The following is a 23459-nucleotide window of genomic DNA, read 5'->3' as shown; positions in this document are numbered from 1 at the left end:
CAGATTCTCAACCACTGCGCCACCAGGGAAGCCCTGGGATGCTATTTTAGATAGAAAGAACAAGGAAGAGCTTTATGAGAAGATATGTACACACAGACAATTGAGGAAGAGTCTAGGGTACCCATGGAACACAAGCTGAGCAAATCATAGCATCCATCATCCTCCTGGTCTAAAAGTAAGCAAGTCACTCGAGCCAAATCAATTAGAGTTTTCTCTCAGGATTTAAAAAAATGGAGCTAGGAGATAGAAGTGTGTATGCAGAGAAGGTCTTTTGCTCTCTGGTCAAAAGAAAATGGTGTAGTGAATAAAGACAGATACAAAAATATAAATACTGTAGCATCCCACTTATATATGAAGTGCTTAGAGTAGTCAAATTCAGAGAGACAGAAATAGAATAGTGGTTACCAGGGGCTGGAGGAGGGAGGAATGGGGAGTTATTGTTCAGTGGGTACAGATTTTCAGTATGGGATGACGAAAACGTTCTGGAGATGGGTAGTGGTGATGGTTGCACACAATGTGAATATACTTAATGCCACTGACCTGTGCACCTAAAAATGCTTAGTTAATTTTCTCATGTATATCTTAACACAATTTTTTAAAAAAGAAAAAAAAAAGTAAAAGATGTGGGCCAAAAACTTATACAACTAGCACTGTTCTCCACTTTTTGGAGAAAACTGGTCTGCGGTAGGAGAGAATGAAGTATCCACAAAGAAGAAAGTAGTGGTGAAAGATCCAGAGAGAGTGAGTCTCTGGTTCTTGTCATTCCAGCTACGCCCTTGCCTTTCTTGGTTAGGTGAGCCAACAACAAAATACCCTCTAGGCAAATGTGATCTTTTTGTCACTTGCAAACAAGAGTCCTAATATAGAACTCAAGGCAATTTGTGACCCAAGCCTTGGTCATCTTCCTCCCAATTTTGTGACTGCTGATTCCCAGTAAGAATACCTATCTCGACTCCCACAGCTGTAAATGCTCTTCACTCTGCTTGAAAACTTTCCTCCAACCTTATAGTGTTTTGCTTTTTTCTCCTATTTTAAAAGTCATCTTTGATATATTTAACCATTTTAAGTAGACCTACAGTCCCTAAATTTCTTTTATTTGAGCTCAGGGAGAGGAAGCAGGTGATGCTACACGTGATGTTTGTGGTGCTGCCTGAGATTTGAGTATTATTGATTGCTTCCTGTGTGCTTTCTAATTTTAGACTGTAAATTCATTTTAAGTGGGGTTTTATCTGTGAAAAATTCTGTGCTGTATTCTCTGGATGGAGATTCTGTCCCTCCAGAATGATTTTGCTTTTGTTTCTGCCAGACACCACGGAGATATTAGCAGTCTGAACACTTTAAGTAGTGTAAATTTTTTTTAACATCTTTATAGGAGTATAATTGCTTTACATTGTTGTGTTAGTTGCTGCTAAATAACAAAGTGAATCAGCTATATATATACATACATCCCCATAGGCCCCCCACTTACGTCTCCCTCCCACCCTCCCTATCCCGTCCCTCTAGGAGGTCACAGAGCACCGAGCTGATCTCCCTGCGCTATGCAGCCGCTTCCCACTACCTATCTAACATTTCGTAGTGTATATATGTCAGTGCCACTCTCACTTTGTCTCAGCTTACCCTTCTCCCTCCCTGTGTCCTCAAGTCCATTCTCTACGTCTGCATCTTTATTCCTGTCCTGCCCCCTAGGTACTTTTTTATTTTTATTTTTTAGATTCCATATATATATGTGTTAGCATATGGTATTTGTTTTTCTCTTTCTGACTTACTTCACTCTGTATGAGACTCTAGGTCCATCCACCTCACAACAAATAATCCAATTTCTTTTCTTTTTATGGCTGAGTAATATTCCACTGTATATATGTGCCACATCTTTATCCATTCATCTGTTCATGAACACTTAGGTTGCTTCCATGTCCTGGCTATTGTAAGTAGTGCTACAGTGATCATTGTGGTACATGACTCTTTTTGAATTACGGTTTTCTCAGGGAATATGCCCAGTAGTGGGATTGCTGGGTCATATGGTAGTTCTGTTTTTAGTTTTTTAAGGAACCTCCATACTGTTCTCCATAATGGCTATACCAATTTACATTCCCACCAGAAGTGCAAGAGGGTTCCCTTTTCTCCACACCCACTCCAGAATTTATTGTTTGTAGATTTTTTGATGATGGCCATTCTGACTGGTGTGAGATAATATCTCATTGTAGTTTTGATTTGGATTTCTCTAATGATTAATGATGTTGTGCATTCTTTCATGTGTTTGTTGGCTATCTGTATATCTTCTTGGGAGAAATGTCTATTTAGGTCTTCTGCCCATTTTTGGATTGGGTTGTTTGTTTTGTTGATATTGAGCTGCATGAGCTGCTTGTATATTTTGGAGATTAATCCTTTGTCAATTGCTTTATTTGAAAATATTTTCTCCCATTCTAAGGGTTCTTTTTGTCTTGTTTAGGGTTTCCTTTGCTGTGCAAAACCTTTTAAGTTTTATTAGGTCCCATTTGTTTATTTTTATTTCCATTCCCCTGGGAGGTGGGTCAAAAAGGATCTTGCTGTGATATATGTCACAGAGTGTTCTGCCTATGTTTTCCTCTAAGAGTTTGATAGTGTCTGGCCTTACATTTAGGTCTTTAATCCATTTTGAGTTTATTTTTGTGTACGGTGTTAGGGAGTGTTCTAATTTCATTCTTTTACATGTAGCTGTCCACTTTTCCCAGCACCACTTATTGAAGAGGCTGTCTTTTCTCCATTGTATATTCTTGCCTCTTTTATCAAAGATAAGGTGACCATATGTGCATGGGTTTATCTCTGGGATGTCTATCCTGTTCCATTGATCTATATTTCTGTTTTTGTGCCAGTACCATACCGTTTTGATTACTGTAGCTTTGTAGTACAGTCTGAAGTCAGGGAGCCTGATTCCTCCAGCTCCATTTTTCTTTCTCAAGATTGCTTTGGTTATTCAGGGTCTTTTGTGTTTCCATACAAATTGTGAAATTTTTTGTTCTAGTTCTGTGAAAAATGCCATTGGTAGTTTGAAAGGGACTGCACTGAATTTGTAGATTGCTTTGGGTAGTATAGTCATTTTCACAATGTTGATTCTTCCAGTCCAAGAACATGGCATTTCTCTCCATCTGTTGGTATCATCTTTAAATTCTTTCAACGGTGCCTTATAGTTTTCTGTATATAGGTCTTTTGTCTCCTTAGGTATGTTTATTCCTACATATTTTATTCTCTTTGTTGCAATGGTAAATGGCAGTGTTTCCTTATTTTCTCTTTCAGATTTTTCATCATTAGTGTATAGGAATGCAAGAGATTTCTGTGCATTAATTTTGTATTCTGCTACTTTACCAAATTCATTGATTAGCTCTAGTAGTTTTCTGATAGCATCTTTAGGATTCTCTATGTATAGTATCATGTCATCTGTAAACAGTGACAGTTTTACTTCTTCTTTTCTGATTTGGATTCCTTTTATTTCTTTTTCTTTTATGATGCTGTAGCTAAAACTTCCAAAACTATGCTGAATAATAGTGGTGAGAGTGGGCAACCTTCTCTTACTCCTGATCTTAGTGGAAATCGTTTCAGTGTTTCACCATTGAGAACGATGTTGGCTGTGTGTTTGTCATATGTGGGCTTTATTATGTTGTTTATGAGGTAAGTTTCCTCTATGCCTACTTTCTGGAGAGTTTTTAATCATAAATGAGTGTTGAAATTTGTTGAAAGCTTTTTCTGCATCGATTGACATTATCATATGCTTTCCATCCTTCAATTTGTTAATATGGTGTATCACATTGATTGATTTGCATATATTGAAGAATCCTTGCATTCCTGGGATAAACCCCACTTGATCATGGTGTATGATCCTTTTAATGTGATGCTGGATCCTGTTTGCTAGTATTTTGTTGAGGATTTTTGCATCTGTGTTCCTCAGTGATACTGGCCTGTAGTTTTCTTTTTTTGTAACATCTTGTCTGGTTTTGGTATCAGGGTGATGGTGGCCTCATACAATGACTTTGGGAGTGTTCCTCCCTCTGCTACATTTTGGAAGAGTTTGAGAAGTATAGGTGTTAACTCTTCCATAAATGTTTGATAGAATTCACCTGTGAATCCATCTGGTCCTGGGCATTTGTATGTTGGAAGATTTTTAATCACAGTTTCAATTTCAGTCCTTGTGATTGGTCTGTTTATATTTTCTTTTTCTTCCTGGTTCAGTCTCAGAAGGTTGTGCTTTTCTAAGAATTTGTCCATTTCTTCCAGGTTGTCCATTTTATTGGCATAGACTTGCTTGTAGTAATCTCTCATGATCCTTTGTATTTCTGCAGTGTCAGTGGTTAGTTCTCCTTTTTCATTTCTAATTTTATTGAGTCTTCTCCCTTTTTTCTTGATGCATCTGGCTAATGGTTTATCAATTTTGTTTATCCTCTCAAAGAACCAGGTTTTAGTTTTATTGATCTTTGCTACTGTTTCCTTCATTTCTTTTTCATTTATTTCTGATCTGATCTTCATGATTTCTTTCCTTCTGCTAACTTTGGGGTTTTTTGGTTCTTCTCTAATTGTTTTAGGTTTAAGGTTTGGTTGTTTATTTGAGATTTTTCTTGTTTCTTGAGGTAGGATTGTATTGCTACAAACTTCCCTCTTAGAACTGCTTTTCCTGTATCCCATAGGTTTTGGGCCATCGTGTTTTCATTGTCATTTGTTTCTAGGTATTTTTTTATTTCCTCAGTGATCTCTTGGTTATTTAGTAGCGTATTGTTTAGCCTCCATGTGTTTGTATTTTTTACAGTTTTTCTTTTTCCCTGTAATTGATATCTAGTCTCATAGTGTTGTGGTCGGAAAAGGTACTTGATATGTTTTCAATTTTCTTAAATTTACCAAGGCTTGATTTGTAATCCAAGATGTGATCTATCCTAGAGAATGTTCCATGAGCACTTGAGGAGAAAGTGTATCCCGTTGTTCTTGGATGGAATGTCCTATAAATATCAATTAAGTCCATCTTGTTTAATGTATCATTTAAAGCTTGTGTTTCCTTATTTTCATTTTGGTTGATCTGTCCATTTGTGAAAGTGGAGTGTTAAAATCTCCTGCTATTATTGTGTTACTCTTGATTTCCCCTTTTATGGCGGTCAGCATTTGCCTTATGTATTGAGGTGCTCCTATGTTGGGTGCATAAATATTTACATTGTTATATCTTCTTCTTGGATTGATCCCTTGATCATTATGTACTGTCCTTCTTTGTCTTCTGTAATAGTTTTTATTTTAAAGCCTATTTTTTCTGATATGAGAAATTGCTACTCCAGCTTTCGTTTGATTTCCATTTGCATGGAATATCTTTTTCCATCCCCTCACTTTTAGTCTGTACCTGTCCCTAGGTCTGAAGTGGGTCTCTTGTAGACAGCATATATACAGATCTTGTTTTTGTATCCTTTCAGCCAGTCTAGGTCTTTTGGTTGGAGCATTTAATCCATTTACATTTAAGGTAATTATCAACATGTATGCTCCTATTACCATTTTCTTAATTGTTTTGGGTTTGTTATTGTAGGTCTTTTCCTTCTTTTGTGTTTCCTGCCTAGAGAAGTTGCTTTAGCATTTGTTGTAAAACTGGTTTGGTGGTGCTTAATTCTCTCAGATTTTTCTTGTCTGTAAAGGTTTTAATTTCTCCATCAAATATGAATGAGATCCTTGCTGGGTAGAGTAATCTTGATTGTAGGTTTTTCCCCTTCATCACTTTAAGTATGTCCTGCCAGTCCCTTCTGGCTTGCAGAGTTTCTGCTGAAAGATCAGCTGTTAACCTTATGAGGATTCCCTTGTATGTTATTTGTTGCTTTTCTGTTGTTGCTTTTTATATTTTTTCTTTGTATTTAATTTTTGATAGTTTGATTAATATGTGTCTTGGCATATTTCTCCTTGGATTTATCCTGTATGGGACTCTCTGAGCTTCCTGGACTTGACTATTTCTTTTCCCATATTAGGGAAGTTTTCACCTATAATCTCTTCAAATATTTTCTCAGTCCCTTTCTCTTCTTCTTCCGGGATCCCTATAATTCGAATGTTGGTGTGTTTACTGTTGTCCCAGAGTTCTTAGTGACTGTCCTCAATTCTTTCCATTCTTTTTTCTTTATTCTGCTCTGTGGTAGTTATTTCCACTATTTTATCTTCAAGGTCACTTATCTGTTCTTCTGCCTCAGTTATTCTGCTACTGATTCCTTCTAGAGCATTTTTAATTTCATTTATTGTGTTGTTCATCATTGTTTGTTTGCTCTTTAGTTCTTCTATATCCTTGTTAAACATTTCTTGTATTTTCTCCATTCTGTTTCCAAGATTTTGGATCATCTCTACTATCATTACTCTGAATTATTTTTCAGGTAGGCTGCCTATTTCCTTATCATTTGTTTGCTGTGGTGGGTTTTTACCTTGCTCCTTCATCTCCTGCATATTTCTCTGTCTTCCCATTTTGCTTCACTTACTGTGTTTGGGGTCTCCTTTTCGCTGGCAGCAGGTTCGTACTTCCCGTTATTTTTGGTGTCTGCCCCCAGTGGGTAAGGTTGGTTCAGTGGGTTGTGTAGGCTTCCTGGTGGAGGGGACTGGTACCTGTGTTCTGGTGGATGAGGCTGGATCTTGTCTTTCTGGTGGGCAAGACCGTGTCCAGTGGTGTGTTTTGGGGTGTCAGCACTGGAGCTTGCTGGTTGTTGAGTGGAGCTGGGTCTTAGCATTGAGACAGAGATCTGTGGGAGAGCTGTCGCCGATTCATATTACATAGGGCGAGGAGGTCTCTGTTGGTCCAGTGTCCTGATTTCGGCTCTCCCACCTCAGAGGCTCAGGCCTGACACCTGGCTGGAGCACCAAGACACTGTCAGCCACACGGCATAGATAAATGTGGTAAAAATCTGACTTGGTGTCTTGGATTTCTCTTTGCTGGGAAGATTTATCCAAGCCAGGTTCCCTTTGTCAGAAACACAGCAAGCCAAAATGCTGAGACACCCAAGGTTTGCAGTGAAGACAGTGCTTATTCACAAGGCAGCCGAGGAGAAGACAGGAGAACAAATCTCAAATCTGGCTCCTGGAAGACAAGGGGCTAGCATATTTATGGGATAAAGAATAACGTAGCAGGGCTGTCTGAGGTGTAGCGAGTGTGGGGAGCATGGGGTTATGTGGGGAAAGGTGATTGGGTAAGGTGTGGTAGGTGTGGTAACCCAATAGTGTAAATTTTAAAAGGGCAAACCTCTCTCGATCCCACCTCCCACTCCTGGGATTGGAGTACAGGCCAAGAAAACCTCTCCATGTCAACTCTGTGTTGGTGGGCAGAGTTTTAAAGTCTACTTCTTCTTGATGGTGGCTGCTGTTTTTAGAGAGATCTCTACCTCATGGGTACTGAGACTGGCCAATCCTTCCTTTCACGGCAGCCAAGTGTTGGTTTAAACTTACCATTTTCTTTTTAAAGCTTTGGGCTTATTAAAAATTTAAGGCTTACTATTGTAGTTTGTTTCTTAGCTGTGTTTGGTTTTGGCCCTCAGAGAACTACCCTGCATTTTTGTAAGCTCTGCTATGCATTTAAAGCGATTTTATTCTGCGTTTCTGGGTATTTTCTAGTGGGAAAATCTTCAGATTATTTAGTCTGGAATCTTGTAAGAAAAGGAAATCCCCTCAGTCTTTAAGATTCAGTTCATCTTCTTTAGGAAACCTCCTCGACTCCTTAGGTGGGGTTAGGGGCCCCTCTTTTCTACCACTGCAGCATAGCTTACACTATATGTACTTATCTGTCTCTTCCATTAAGACTGTAAACTTCTTGTATGCAAGTACTATGCCTTTCATGCAGTGCCCATCACAGTGCCTTGCGTAACATGTGTGCTCAATAAATGTTCATGAAATGAGAGAATGAATATATTACTTTAATCTTTCCTTATTGGTTTATTCTTTAATCTCTCGACTGACCTTTTTTCTTTTATCTGAACTTAAAAAAGAAGTCCCTACGTATTTCCTACAGTGTAGAGCATAATGCCAGATGTAATAATCCTACAAGGGCCCAAACAGTCATGAACAAGAGACTCAGTTTACAGTTAACTCAGTGAAAAATCACTATTACTTTTCAGTTTGACTTTCAGATTCCTTTTTCTCCTATGTGAAGAGCACAAGTTGGTCTCTCTTGAATTTATACAGGTTATTTCTTTCTACACTAATCCTTTCTTACTTTCTTATTTTTAATCATTATCTCCATTTTATTAGTAATTATTTTCTTTAAGGACTAAGTTTTCTTCTCTCTTCAGATTGGGCATGCTATCAAATATAAGTATGTACATATATATTTAAATTTTATTTACTGTTATTTTTTAATTGAAGTATAGTTGGTTTACAATGTTGTATTAATTTCTGCTATATAGCAAAGTGATTCAGTTTTACATATATATATATGTATACACACATTCTTTTTAAAAGTATATTTTCCATTATGGTTTATCATAGGATATTGAATATAGTTCTCTGTGCTATACAATAGGACTCTGTTGTCCACCCATTCTATATATAAAAGCTTACATCTGCTAACCCCAACCTGCCACTCCATCCCTCTCCCAACCCCCTCCCCATTGGCAACCACTGGTCTGTTCTCTATGTCCATGATTCTGTTTCTGTTTCATAGATAGGTTTATTTGTGTCATATTTCAGATTCCACACGTACGTGATATCATATGGTATTTGTCTTTCTCTTTCTGACTTACTTCACTTAGTATGATAATCTCTAGTTGCTGTAAATGGCATTATTTCATTCCTTTTTATGGCTGAGCAGTATTCCATTGTATATATGCACCACATCTTCTGTATCCATTCATCTATAGATGCACACTTAGATTGTTTCCATGTCTTGGCTATTGTGAACAGTGCTGCTATGAACATTGGGGTGCATGTATCTTTTTGAATTATAGTTTTGCCTGGATATGTGCCCAGGACTGGGATTGCTGGATCATATGGTAATTCTATTTTTAGTTTTCTGAGGAATGACCATACTGTTTTTCACAGTGGCTGTGCCAACTTACATCCCCACCAACAGTGCAGGAGGGTTCCCTTTTCTCTACACCCTCTCCAGCATTTGTTATTTGTAGACTTCTTAATGATGCCCATTCTGACTGGTGTGAGGTGGTACCTCCGTGTAGCTGTGATTTGAATTTCTCTAATAATTAGCAATGTTGAGCATATTTTCACATGCCTATTGGACATCTGTATTTCTTCTTTGGAGAAATGTCTGTTTAGGTTTTCTGCCCATTTTTCAATTGGGTTGTTGTTCTTTTGTTGTTGTTGAGCTATATGAGCTGTTTGTATATTTTGGAAATTAAGCTCTTGTCAGTTGCATCATTTGCAAATATTTTCTCCCATTCTGTATTGTCTTTTCATTTTGTATATGGTTTCCTTTGCTTTGTAGAAGCTTTTAAGTTTAATTAGGTCCCATTTGTTAATTTTTGTTTTTATTTCTACTGCCTTGGGAGACTGACCTAAGAAAACATTGGTACAGTTTTATGTCAGAGAATGTTTTGCCTATGATCTCTTCTAGTAGTTTTATGGTGTCATGTCTTATGTTAAAGTCCTTAAGCCACTTTGAGTTTATTTTTGTGTATGGTGTGAGGGTGTGTTCTAACTTCATTGATTTACATGTGGCTGTCCAACTTTCCCAACACCACTTGCTGAAGAGAATTTTCCCCATTGTATATTCTTGACTCCTTTGTCGGAGATTAATTGACCACAGATGTGTGGGTTTATTTCTGGGCTCTTTATTCTGTTCCGTTGATACATATGTCTGTTTTTGTGCCAATACCATGCTGTTCTGATTACTGTAGCTTTGCAGTATTGTCTGACGTTTGGGAGTGTTATGCTTCCTACTTGGTTCTTTTTCTTCAGGATGGCTTTGGCAATTCTGGGTCTTTTATGGTTCCATATGAATTTTAGGATTATTTGTTCTAGTTCTGTGAAAAATGTCATGGGTAATTTGATACGGATTGCATTAAATCTGCAGATTGCTTTGGGTAGTATGGCCATTTTAACAATATTAATTAGAAGTGTTTTTTTAAATTCTACCAAATGAAGTATTGATAAAAATATTAACTTATTAAGTCACTGATAATATTGCTGTTTTCTGTGCATAAAACTCTGTATCAGCCAAGTCCTAGTTTTTTTTCTGTTAAATACATTTTTTTTTTTTTTTTTGGATGTACGCGGGCCTCTCACCGTTGTGGCCCCTCCTGTTGCAGAGCACAGGCTCCAGACGTGCAGGCTCAGCGGCCATGGCTCACGGGCCCAGCCGCTCCGCGGCATGTGGGATCTTCCCAGACCGGGGCACGAACCCGCGTCCCCTGAATTGGCAGGCAGACTCTCAACCACTGCGCCACCAGGGAAGCCCTGTTAAATGCATTTTATCAAGCTGACTCAAGAGCCTCATTTCCAAGTCTAGATCTATCTATCTATCCATACACACACACATATATATTTTAGTTATAGAAATAACATGCTTCCTAGATGTTCTCTGTGAGCAGAAAATTCTCCTGAGTGTCACTGGGTTTCCTTTTCTTTTCTGTGAGCATAGTGACATTGATACTCTAATTCAGATCTGATCTACTACCAATGTTACTTCTAAAGATACAGTATGCAGCATGAACCATTAAAAGAGTAATAATAGAGCTGCATAGAAGGGACAGATTTTCCAGTGTGACTAATGGGATTTTGTTCTTCTCCAGTAATTTGATATTTAGAATATAAATTCTATTTTAGTATTATTTCAAATGAATATATGATAAGGGAGGCACTCAAAATAGGTTGTGAGGAATTAGAAGTAGTGATAAAAATTCTGAGTTAGTAATATAATTTTAGATAATTTTTAGTATTTCTAAGCTTGGAATGTATTGCCTCTCCTAATATGTGAGATCTGTGACTCTATATTAGAATATGGTTAAACTAATCTGACAATTTAGATGTTAACAAACGTTATTTTATGATTATTTTTCTAAGAATTTTTCTGATGCATGAGTTAAAGCCTTCAGTTGGTTACAGGCATACTCCTTTCTCAAAAAAGAAAAAAGTAGGTATAGTAACACTTCATTTAACTTGCACCTTTAGAGAGTGAAAAACCTGTCAGCAGTTTTAAAAAATAATTGGAACATTACTCTTTGAGCATGCAAACATTAAAAACACCACCCTTATTAACTTTCCAAGGCATATTCTCCTTTTCACTCTACATGGAGAAGATGGGAGATGATTTAACCTCTTCTTGATGATTCAGAGTTATCATCATAAACTGATGATGTCTCTCAATGTCTTGCACCAAGTAAATGTCTGGGCATATGAGTGAACAAAAACATTTACTGTATATGCTACTCTATGAATGATGCCTTCACAGGGCATCAAGGTATATAAAGCTCTTTGGTCTTCCACTAAATGGCCCCAGACTACTTTTGCTTATTACTGAGTTTTATTTACTTATTTAAAGCTTTTCCTTAGTCATCAGATTATCCAATATCCTTTATTACTGTCAGTGCACCTAGACTCCTGATATTTTCTACTTCTGCTGAGGGTTTCTCAAGTTGTGTCTAAAATTAGGAAGTCTCTGAGCCATGATCTGTGATGGTCTCACAACATGATCTGCTGTATTTTATCACAGATCTATGTATTTTATCTTGGTTTTGGGCTATATTCTCCATCAGTGATTTTCAATGTATGTATATTTTTTACACTACAGAACCTTTTGTTCATTGGTATCTGGAGTGACAAATAATTGAGGCAAATATGAAGGTGGTACTGCTTTGCCTGAGAAGGGGAGCAACCTGGAGCTGTTCCGCTGCACACTTGGCATTCTTGCTTCTCCACCAGAAGGGGCTCCCACTGTGCAGAGTTTGATCACTTTCTAGAGACTTGAGGAGGCTGAGTAATAAGGCTCTGGTTAAGTTATATGTCACTGTCTCACCTGCTCTCTTTCTGTCTCTGGACACCCATCTAATCCACCACAAAACAGGGAAACACAATAAGAAAATAACTGAAAGGAAAACAACCAAAGGCAGCACTTACTGATTACTCACTCCTTCTAAGGCAACAAAGCAGATTCACATCTACACAAATGTTCTCAAGAACAAGTTTGCCGGGATTTCCCTGGTGGCCCAGAGGTTAAGACTCCATGCTCCCAATGCAGGGGGCCTGGGTTCGATCCCTGGTCAAGGAACTAGATGCTGCATGCGACAACTCAAAGATTCCACATGCAGCAACTAAAGATCCTGCACGTGGCAACGAAGATCCTGTGTGCCACAACTAAGACACAGTGTGGACAAATAAATATTAAAAAAAAAAAAGAACAAGTTTGTTTTAGGAACTGAAGCTAAGATGACTTCATTGAATTCAACATGTTATTAAAATTGCTGGAGAGAGAGAGGAATTGGAGTAAAGTAGGCACAGTATAAGTGAGCAGCTGAAACTAAAGGATGGATAATGTATGTGCTATGCCCACAAGGTGGTCTTCTTAGGTTCATGTAATCATTCAGACTCATAAGACTACTACTGAACACACTTGGCATCAGTTTACTCAGAACGATTTCAGACAGAAACCATTCAGAACTTGCCATCAGGGCAGTGTCAGACTGGAGTTCTTGCAGTAATTCATGTGACAGCTTGTCCAGCCATCCACGTGCTATCTTCTTTCTAGGAGATATAGCTCAGGGGTGAGGAGATCCATATTGTTAGATGTGGGTCCGTCTTGGTTTGGAGAACCTGCTGCTTTATAGGAGCCATTGTATCTTGTAACAGTAGCTTCTAGGGTCACACAATGGATATCCCAATTATAAGAAACTCAGGACAGTCCAAAGTGCAGTGTCACCGTCAGGAATTTATCATTCCTTTGCAGTTCCTTCCATTCCAGATACAACTTACCAATCAGGAGGTCATTTTTATCTTAAGTAATGTTGCTTAGTAATATAAGTGACATCCTTAACCTCATCATGTTACCAGGGAACTTAAGACATTTTTACCTAAAGCCAGCTTTTCATCCAGCAGGGGAAGTTGTAATTAATCTCATAACATGGTTATTAAACTCATATAGCCAGATTTCCTATCTAGAAGTTTAATTTGAAATACTTTGATATCTCACTGGACTTTACCACTTTGATTATGAGAAGTTCTTCCATGGCAAATGTTCTCTCTTACTATTTTTACTTTCTTATTGCCTAAGTTCTTTGAATTGGTCTACAATATTATATTTTACTACATTTGATTGTTTAAATCAGGGGGATCTGATAGAGTAAACCTGAATAATATTAAACAATATTAATAAAGCTAACTTATCTAGAAGAATAAATGCATGAAGATACTTAAGAAAATGGGGGCCTGGCAATTTCACTTCTGGGAATTTATCCCCCAAGGAACATGGTCCCATCCGCAAGTGTTCATGTCATTTGGCTCTACTATTTATCTAGCTTCTCAACTCAGAAATGTGAGTTCCATCCTTGATTTCTCTGTTTCATTGTCTGCATCTATTCCATAAGCAATCCTATTGGTTCTACGTCTAAAATACATATATGTCTTCACTTCTCTTCATCCCCATTGCTACCACCTGTTATGAACTGTGTTCCCCCCAAAGACATGTTGAAATCCTAACTCCCAGCACCTCAGAATATGACCTTATTTGGAAATAGATTAGAGTGATGCATCCATAAGCCAAGGAATGCCAAGAATTGTCAGCAAATACTAGAAGCTCCAAGCGGCAAGGAAGGATTCTCCCCTATAGGTTTCAGAGGGAGAGTGACTGTACTGACAATACATTTCTGTTGTTTTAGGCCACCCAGTGTGTGGCACTTTGTTATGCCACTTCTAGGAAATGCATGCACCCCCTCAGTACAAACCTCCATCATTTCTTACCTGGACTGATGCAGTGACTTCATATTTGTCCCCTTCCTCCCCTCTCCTACTGTCAGCCTACTACAATCTACTCTTCAGACAGCAGTGAGAGTAGCCTTTTCAAAAGTTAAATTAGATCATGTCATTACTTTGGTTTAATGCCCTTCAATGACTTCCTATTGCTCTAAGAATAAAGTCCCAAATGCTTGCTATGGCCTAGGACAACAGTTCTTCACCTTTTTAGTCTCAGGACCCCTTTACAATAAGTCTTCAAAATTACTGAGGACCTCAAAAGAGTTTTTGTTTATGTAGTTTAAATCTATCAGTACTTACCATATTAGAAATTAAAGTTGAGAAATTTTAAAGACCATTACATGTTACTCTAAGTAACTTAATTTCAAAAATGAAAATAAATATATTTTCCAAAAGGTAAGAAAGCATAGAAGAGTGGCATTACTTTACATTTTTGCAAATCTCTTTAAAGTCTGGCTAAACAGAAAATAACTGGATATTCGCTTCTAGTTCTGCATTCAATCTGTTGTGATACCTGTCATGTGGCCTCTGGAAAATGCCACTGAATGCTCATGAGAGAATGTGTGAAAAAGAGTACATGATAATGTCTTAAAATTATTATGAAATAGTAATGACTTTATGGACTTCCTGAAAATATCACAAAGACCCCCAGGGGCTCCCAGTCCCTACTTTGAGAACCACCGGGCTAGGAAACCCTGCAACATTTAGCCCCGCCTAACTTTCTAATCTGAGCTCATAAAATGTTGATCTTCATGCTCTTCACATGCTGGCTCCTACTTCATCCTTCAAGTCCCAGCCTGTCATCTATGTAGAGAAAGTCCTCTTGGACTATTTGCTTCAAAGAGGTCACCTCCTATTGTTACTCTTTAGTTCAATCCCCTCATTGTTTCTTCACTAGCATTTATTACAATTTATAGTTAAAGGATGTATTTATTTTTCATTTGATTATGCGCTCCATAAGGTTAGGAACCATGTGTGACTTTTTTTTTTAATTTATATTTTTAGATTTACTTATTTTTGGCTGCTTTGGGTCTTCGTTGCTGTGCGCGGGCTTTCTCTAGTTGCGGCAAGCAGGGGCTACTCTTCGTTGTGGTGCGTGGGCTTCTCATTGTGGTGGCTTCTCTTGTTGCAGAGCAAGGGCTCTAGGCACGCGGGCTTCAGTAGTTGCAGCACGCAGGCTCAGTAGTTGTGGCTTGTGGGCTCTAGAGCACAGGCTCACTAGCTGTGGCACACGGGCTCAGTTGCTCCGAGGCATGTGGGATCTTCCTAGACCAGGGCTTGAACCCATGTCCCCTGCATTGGCAGGTGGATTCTTAACCACTGCGCCACCAGGGAAGCCCCCATGTGTGATTTTTTGACTGTTATACTCCTAGCACCTTGCATAGAGTCCGATATGCAGGAAGCACTCAAACATTTTACTGAGTGAATGAATAAATGAATTATGGATTTGTACAAATATTTATCTGCCAAGGATGTTCACTCCTTACATTCACTCATTAACAGTTATTTCTTGAGTACCTACTGTGTGCCAGGCACTGTTCTAAGTGCAATAAATAAAAATAGACAAAAATCTCTACCCTAGTTTTGGAGGAGGGGGATATAGAAAATAAACTAAGTAAGTCAAATACATAATAGGTTAGATGATGATAAATGCTACAGAGAAAAACAAAGCAGAAAAGAATGAGGAATGCTGGAGGCAGGGTAGAATGAGTTTCAACTTAAAATAAGGTAGTCAGTGTAGGCCTTATTGGAAAGACTACTTGAGAGTGAAAAACCTGAAGGAGGCGGGAGAACAAGCTGTATGAATATTTGGGGGAAAAGCAACAGAGGAAGCAAGATGAGCAAGTACCCAGGCCCTGAGATGGTTATGTGCCGGGCATGTTTCAGGAACCAAAAAGAGGCAAGTGTATGGCTGGGGCCAAGTGAGCAAGTTAGACTGGTCACAGAAGATGAGGTATGAGAGGTCTGAGGGTCAGATGGCATAGGGCCTTGTAAGCCATTGTAAGGATTTTGGCTTTTATTCTGAATTCAATGGGAGGTTGCCAGAGGGTTTTGAGCAGAGGAGTAACTTGACTTCATTTATGTGTTAAGAGGATCACTCTGGCTGCCAGGCTGAGAACAGACTGAAGGGTAGCTTATTTCAACCATCCAGATAAGATACGGTGGGGACTTGGGCCAAAGTGCTAGCAGAAGATAAGGTGAGAAGTAGTTAGATTCTGGACATATTATGAAGGTAGAAGTAATAGAATTTGCTGATAGATTAGATATTCATGTAAGAAAAACAGAAGAGGTTAAGGATTCCACCAAGAATGTGGCTTGAGCAACAAGGATATAATTGCCATTTACTAAGATGAAAAAGACTTGGGGAGAAGCAGGTTTTGTAGGTAAGGTCAGGAGTTTGGTTTTGGACATAATAATAGTTAGGGATCTCTATCAGACAGATATAAGAGAGAGGTCAAGCAGGCAGTTAGATATATGCATCTGAAGTTCAGAAGAGAGGTATGGGCTGGAGGTATAAACTTGAGATCCGAAGGCAGATATTTAAAGCCCAGAGACTGGAAGAAATCACCAAAGGGTTGAGTATAGAAAAAAGAAGAGATCGGACGATTGAACTCTGGGGCATTTCAAGACAGGAGGACAAGAAAAGGAGCAAGCAAAAGGGACTGAGAAAGAACTACTGATGAAGAATGAGCAAAAGGGACCAAGAAGGCCAGTAAGGCAGTCAGAAAATCAGTGTCCTAGAACACAAGAGAATAAAGTATTGAAAGAAAAAGTAATCAGTTGTACCAAATGCTGCTGATAGGTCAGGTATGGTAAGGACTGAAAAGTGGTCACTAGATTTAGCAAAATAGAAGTTACTGACCTTCTGATAAGAACAGAAAGAATGACACAAGTGAACACCTAATTCACGAGGATTCAAGAAATAATGGGGAAGGAGGAATTAGTATAAACAACTCTTTCACGGAATTTTGCTGTAAAGAGGAGTGAAATGGGGCAGCAGTCTGACAGTTAAGTGGGGTGGAGAGATAGCAGCCTATTTATATCTGAGGGAACCTATACAGAAGACGGAAAACTGATAACGTGAAAAAGGATACATGCAGTAAGGTCTTTCGGTAGGATGGCACCTAGTACATTTGCAGAGGGGCTGGCCTTAGAAGCACAGATAGTTCACACATACTCATAGGAGGGAAAGTGGGCTATGTAAGTACAGATGCAGGCAGGTAGATAGATAAGATGGTAGAACTTGTGGAAGTTCTTTTTTAATGACTCTTGTTTCACTTCAGTTAAATGGGAAGGAAGGTCATCAGCAGAGGATGAGGAAGGAGGTGTTTGAATTTTGAGGAGAGAAGAGAACGTATGAAAGAGTCATCTAACAGAGGGAAGATATAATGGAGGAGGGAAATGTAGTGTCACTGCTTGGGCAGCACTGAAGGCCCACATGAGATTAGTGGTTCTAAGCCTGAAGTGAGCATGGTTATGTATTTTTCTCCTGTCATGTGTAGCTGCATAGGTACAGACATGGAAGAGTAGAAGAATTAATTTAAACACCTATTTTCTGAAAGCCTACTATATATCAGGGACATAGTGATAAATAAACCAGTTATAGTCTTTGCCTTCATGGAGTTGACAATCTAGCTTATATACTGCAAAAGAGAACAACCTAAACATCTAAACAGTGGAATGGCTACAGTATAATATACTTGTAGGATGGAATACTAGGCAGCCATCCTAGAAATTGTGCTGAAGAAGAATGTCTGATATGCATATGAGAAGATATTCATGATAAGTAAATAAAGTAGGATATAAAACTATGTACAGTATGATCCCATTTTTGTTTTTAAAATGTATTATCTACCCATAGAAAAAAGATAAGGAAAGCATCCAAAGTGATAACAACGGTTATCTCAAGGGTAAGACTATGGGCGACTGAAACCTTTTTCTTTATACTTATTATTTGTATTTTGTAAAAATTTCTAAAATACATTGATATCACTTTAAAATAAGAAAAAGTTACTGCTCATTTGTACTCTCTCTGAATCTGAATACCATCTATACATTTACAAACATTTTTCAGTGATTATTACTTGGCTATTGCCAATAAATACTGATCAAACCGATTAAAACTATGATCAGTTATAAATATCTATTTACAGTTACAAGCATGATAGGGTTACCTGCCTGCCTGTACGTCCCCCCACCCCCATCCATTTCTTGTTTGCTATGCTCCTCAGATCACCATGCCTAATTTTGGGGCTTTTGAGTTCAGATGTTGTGGGCTGAAGTGTTCTTGTGTTTAATGTGAAATATTGAGATTTTGGATCTTTCAACTTAGAGAGTGTCCACCTAGAAATCAATTAGAGCAGGAGCATGAACACGAGAACCTTGACTGCAATCACAGAACTGATTGGCAAGTGGGGAACAGAAAGACAGGAGGACAACCAGGTTGTCTTCTAATCCTATTAACTTTTCTGTCTTCCAAGAGTACCAGAGAAAAGGATCAGGCTTTAGAAAGACATAAAAAATTTTCCTCAACTCTGATAAACTCTTGTTTATATGTCCAAGTACCTTGACATGTCTAAAGAATAGGTATGTGGGTAAAACAAAGAAAAGATGATTATTTAAAATTACTCTCTAACCAAACTGTAGTCTTTAGGGACCCAAATGTAAATTCTTCTTTTATTCATCTTTTCTATGCCTGGCACATAATAAGCACTCAAGAAATGTTTGATCAATAAACTTGATGATTATGACTCACTTAAATAAAGCCTGTTCGGGTTTTAAGCATTATTAATAATTATTTTAAATCGACTACTATATTACAATACTCTTAGTATTATGATTATGATGTTTTAATAATACACATCATCTTGTATGTGCAAAATCTTTCTCTCTGTTATTCCTCTTTGTGTGTTAAAGTGGAGTTTGTATTAAAGCATGAATATGACTCCAAACAGTTTTTTCTTGGTAACCTCAAAATAGGATATAGGAACCCAAACCTTGGTCTTTATAAACATTCTGTTTTAAAGTATATTACAAAGAATAAATGGAATTGAATGTCAAGAATGAGTAAGTGAAAGCTTTTACTCATCTGGTTTACAACTTATATCAGCTAATTTTTCTAAATTTAAGTTAATTAAATTTTTTGGTTGTTTCATTTCAAATGACCACACCAGAAGAGGGTTGTTTGTCATGGTTATTTATGCTTTTCCTTTCCACTTTAGCTTAAAGGAAATGTTCAAATTTAATAAATATAGAGTTGTTATAAACAGCAAAAACAATTCAAATAAATTAACATTGGTCATACATCTGAAATCATTATAAGGGATTATACATTAGGGTAAAGTAAAAATACTCAGTTGAATTAAAAATAAAATCATATAATAAAGTTAAAATGTAGAAAAATCCAACCATGCTTAAAAATCAAACTATAAAAGCATAGAAATGTACACCCCCTACACTATACCTACATGTCCTTTGTTTCCAAATAAAAATTCATAAGGAACACAAATGAATGACAAAGTAATACAGGGAATTTAAAGACACAGACTCTCAAATAAGAAAAAGTGTACCCATGTGACTCTTTACCTAAGTGATTCTTTACCACTATCTTTAAAACGGTAGGGAATCATGAAAGCTCCCCTCCCTCTGACCTGTTCCCCTGTTCTGACGCTTGCGAACTCTAAGCTATCACCCACTACTCTGAGACTGCGTTCACAAGCCGCCACTCTTCTTTATAACTTGAAGTAGAACGTTGAGCCTTCACAATCCTTACTTAAAACTTTCCCTCATCCCCCTTCATCTTTTACCTTATATTATTTATGAATATGCTTGTGTCCTCCTGATCTTTTGAAGGTAAGAGCTATAGCATAGTTTAACTTTACAGACCCCTAGAGTTCCTTCATCCCTTCTGTCTAGCACAAAACTTGGCATAAAATAAAAGTTAAATGAGACAAAAATAAACTACTTGCAGGAAAATCAAATATAGTTACACCTCACTAATCTAGGGGCTTGGTTTTTGGCATTCTCAAGTACCTGGAATAGGGCCCACCGTACAGGGGAAAGATGCTGATAAGAATCATATTTAAAAAGTTGTGACCAGTTGGCTCCTGTATAGAAGGATGCTTCTAGCTGGGTTGACAAAGCAATAAAAGGCCAGTCTTTGTCTATGAAATATGAGATGCAACAGGAGGCAGAAGAAACACGGAAAGTGAAAAGTGAAGGAAAGCAAGGACTAGAGAGCAGAAACGGTAGGAGGGCCAGCAGAGCCTAATGGTAATTAGAAGAAAGAATGGGGGCAGCAGTAGTAGCAGCCAGCAGAAATCAGAAGCTGTGACAGAGGTGGCAAGTTGCAGACATTTTAGACTACAGAGAATAGCCAGCCATAAAGAGGGCTGGGCTGCATGCCAACCAGTAGATTTTAGCAATCTCAAGAGGGAAAGAGAAGCTTTGGCTCTATGCTTCACCATCTATAAATACCTGTGGTACAGCCAATGATTTAAGAAGGAGGCAATGAAGTATAGAATATATTTTAGAAAAAAAAATTTACAGAAAAAGTTAAAAAATGAAAAGCAGAATGTAACTGTTCAGCTAGTTGAAACCCACACTAATCTAGAATGTTTAACTTTGCAAAGTGTGCTACACAGTTGAGGATTTATTAGAATAAGAGAAAAAGGAACAAACATTGGCTGAATACCTATTGTGTGCTGGAAGCTTTATGAACATCATTTTTTTAAAATCCTCACAACAACCCTTAACATAAACATTATTATTCCCATTTCCAAGCTGGGTAAAATGAGGCTCAGAGAGATTATATATATAACTTGCCCAAGGCCCAGCATCAAAATACATGTTTTCTCAACTGTACTATTGCTACTGAAAAGGAGCAAGGGGAGTCAACACAAATAAATACAATGCACAGAAGAAATGCAGTTAAAATTTTTCTTTTTGTTAAAGACAACAGGTAGCCTAAATTACAGTCTCATATCTAGCGTGCTTGTGTAATTCTTATTAAACATAATCTCAAAACTGACATATCACATTCAGAGAGTGCATAATCTTACTCTTCAGGACCACACATTTATTTTTACTTCTCGTTGGTTGATTGCTGTACTTTTTCAAGTATGCATATTTTGAGAAGCTGTAGCTTAGTCTATATATTTTTAGGTACATGAGGGAACAGAGCCAAACTATTTTCTCTTCTGAAGGGTGTTTTGCTTACTGCATTACTGTTTCTATAATACTATACAGTTAAAGCTCAATATACTTCAGTCTGCTCGATTCTAAATCCCTCCTATGGTAAATAATCAGACGTACAGTGGAGAAATCCAAGAAGTGATTCTTTCCTTTCCTACTCATTCACTTTTCACTTTCACAATGAAAAAAGAGTTTTTTAATTGAAGTGTAGTTGATTTACAATGTTGTATTAATTTCTGCTGTACAAGAAAGTGACTCAATTATACATATATATTTTTTCTTTTTCATATTCTTTTCCATTATGGTTTATCCCAGGACATTGAATATAGTTCCCTGTGCTATACAGTAGGACCTGTTGTCCATCCATTCCATATGTAATAGTTTGCATCTACTAACCCCAAACTCCTAGTGCATCCCTCCCTCACCAACCCCTTGGCAACCATAAGTCTGTTCTCTGTGAATCTGTTTCTGCTTCGTAGATAGGTTCATTTGTGTCATATTTTAGATTCCACATGTAAGTGATTTCATATGATTTGTCTTTCTTAGTTCACTTAGTATGATAATCTCTAGTTGCATCCATGTTGCTGCAAATAGCATCATTTCATTCTTTTTTATGGCTGAGTAGTATTCCATTGTATATATGTACCATATCTTCTTTATCTATTCCTCTGTTGATGGACATTTAGGTTGTTTCCATGTCTTGGCTACTATGAACAGTGCTCCTATGAACATAGAGGTGTATATGTCTTTTTGAATTAGTTTTGTCCAGATATATGCCCAGGAGTGGGATTGCTGGGTCATATGGTAATTCTATTTTAGTTTTCTGAGGAACCTCCATACTGTTTTCCACAGCGGCCGCACCAATTTACATTCCCACCAACAGCGTAGGAGAGTTCCCTTTTCTTCACACCCTCTCCAGCATTTTATTTGTAGACTTTTAAATGATGGCCATTCTGACTGGTGTCACGATGAAAATTTTCACAGTCTGCTAGGTCCACAAAATAGTTCCACATCCACAGAGGGTGCTATGAAATAGGCACTTTCCTTTTGGTATCTGGGAAATTAGTAACTTCTGCTGTTGTTACTCAAATATAAATCCTTTATCAATTCATATCTGAATGAACAGAATGGTTTCTTCACTGCTATTCTTCCCTGTTGCCTTTCTCCCTAGTAGTAGTACACCATCACTAGATTAATCATTCTAAAAAAATCCATTATGTTACTCCTTTTTTTTTTTTTTTTTGCGGTACGCAGGCCTCTCACTGTTGCGGCCCCTCCCGTTGCGGAGCACAGGCCCCGGACACGCAGGCTCAGCGGCCATGGCTCACGGGCCCAGCTGCTCCGCAGTATGTGGGACCCTCCTGGACTGGGGCACGAACCCACGTCCCCTGCATCGGCAGGCGGACTCTCAACCACTGCGCCACCAGGGAAACCCTATGTTACTCTTTTTAAAAACACACACACATGCATGCACACACAGAGTAGTACAAATTCCTTAATCGAAGCATCCATGCTCTGGATCCACTTTATCCAATTATTCTTCATGAAAAACACATATCTAGATTGAGCTGTTTCTGCTACCTCACCCTATTCCCACCTCAGTGGCCATCAAATAGCACCTAGCTTTTACAGTTCATGATAGGCCACAATTCCCTCTTGAAGATGTCTCTGACTACTGTGGTTCATACTAATTTCTCCATTTTCTTCCCCATTACCTCTTCCAAAGTACTTTCAGAATATCTCATACTACGGCACCTGATTACATTCTGGCTCCTAATTGTTCTTTTTATTTAATGAGTTTCTTATTGTCCCACTTTTTAAAAAATGCCACTGACTTATTATAGAAAGGGTCCAGTCTTTCAGCAGAATGTCCCATAGTCCAGATTTGCCAGTTTACTTTCTTTTGATGTCATTACATCATTATCACATGTATTTAATAGGTTTTATTAAATTTGGGTTCAACTTTTTTTGGTAAGAATACTTCAAAAATAGTGCTCTGTGCTTCCTATTGAGACACGGCCTTGAAGAGCACATGGTATTTGAAAGGGTGAGGATGTATGTATGTGTGAGAGGATAAGGGTGAACATTACCAGCAAAGGAAAAACATGTGCAAAGGCACAGATGGAAGTAGGTAAGAATGTGATGTATTCAAGGGAGGAAACTATCTACACTGGCTGGAGTAGGTTTTCCGTACTGTTCATGGCACTGGATGCACAGGTTTCATCCTATCCAGCCCTGCCGAACCAGGATTTCTAGAGCTAGAGGCTCAGATATCTTTATATTTACAGAGTTCCTAAGGAAATTCAGACACTTTGCCAGGCCTGAAACCCTCTGGTCTGGGGAACAGCATACATATAAGTAGTCTGCTCTTGGTATGTCAAGCTCAT

The 23459-nt window shown here is 38.0% G+C and overlaps 1 protein-coding gene across 3 annotated transcripts in view; it reads right to left on the bottom strand.

The window, feature by feature from the left end:
• Positions 1 to 23459, bottom strand: part of ACBD6 (acyl-CoA binding domain containing 6) — a 228571-nt gene that overhangs the window by 34936 nt on the left and 170176 nt on the right. Inside the window, exon 8 of one of the 3 annotated variants that reach the window (XM_079929797.1) lies at positions 10391 to 11200. The exons of the other annotated variants lie outside the window; for them this stretch is intronic. Coding sequence (XP_079785923.1) covers positions 11129 to 11200 — 72 coding nt within the window. The 3' untranslated portion in view covers positions 10391 to 11128. Of the gene's footprint in view, positions 1 to 10390; positions 11201 to 23459 lie in introns of those variants that run through there. 3 annotated transcript variants of the gene reach the window in all.

The sequence above is a fragment of the Stenella coeruleoalba genome, assembly GCF_951394435.1.
Source record: "Stenella coeruleoalba genome assembly, chromosome: 1".
NCBI classification, from domain to species: domain Eukaryota; kingdom Metazoa; phylum Chordata; class Mammalia; order Artiodactyla; family Delphinidae; genus Stenella; species Stenella coeruleoalba.
This window is presented reverse-complemented; position numbering and strand designations above follow the sequence as displayed.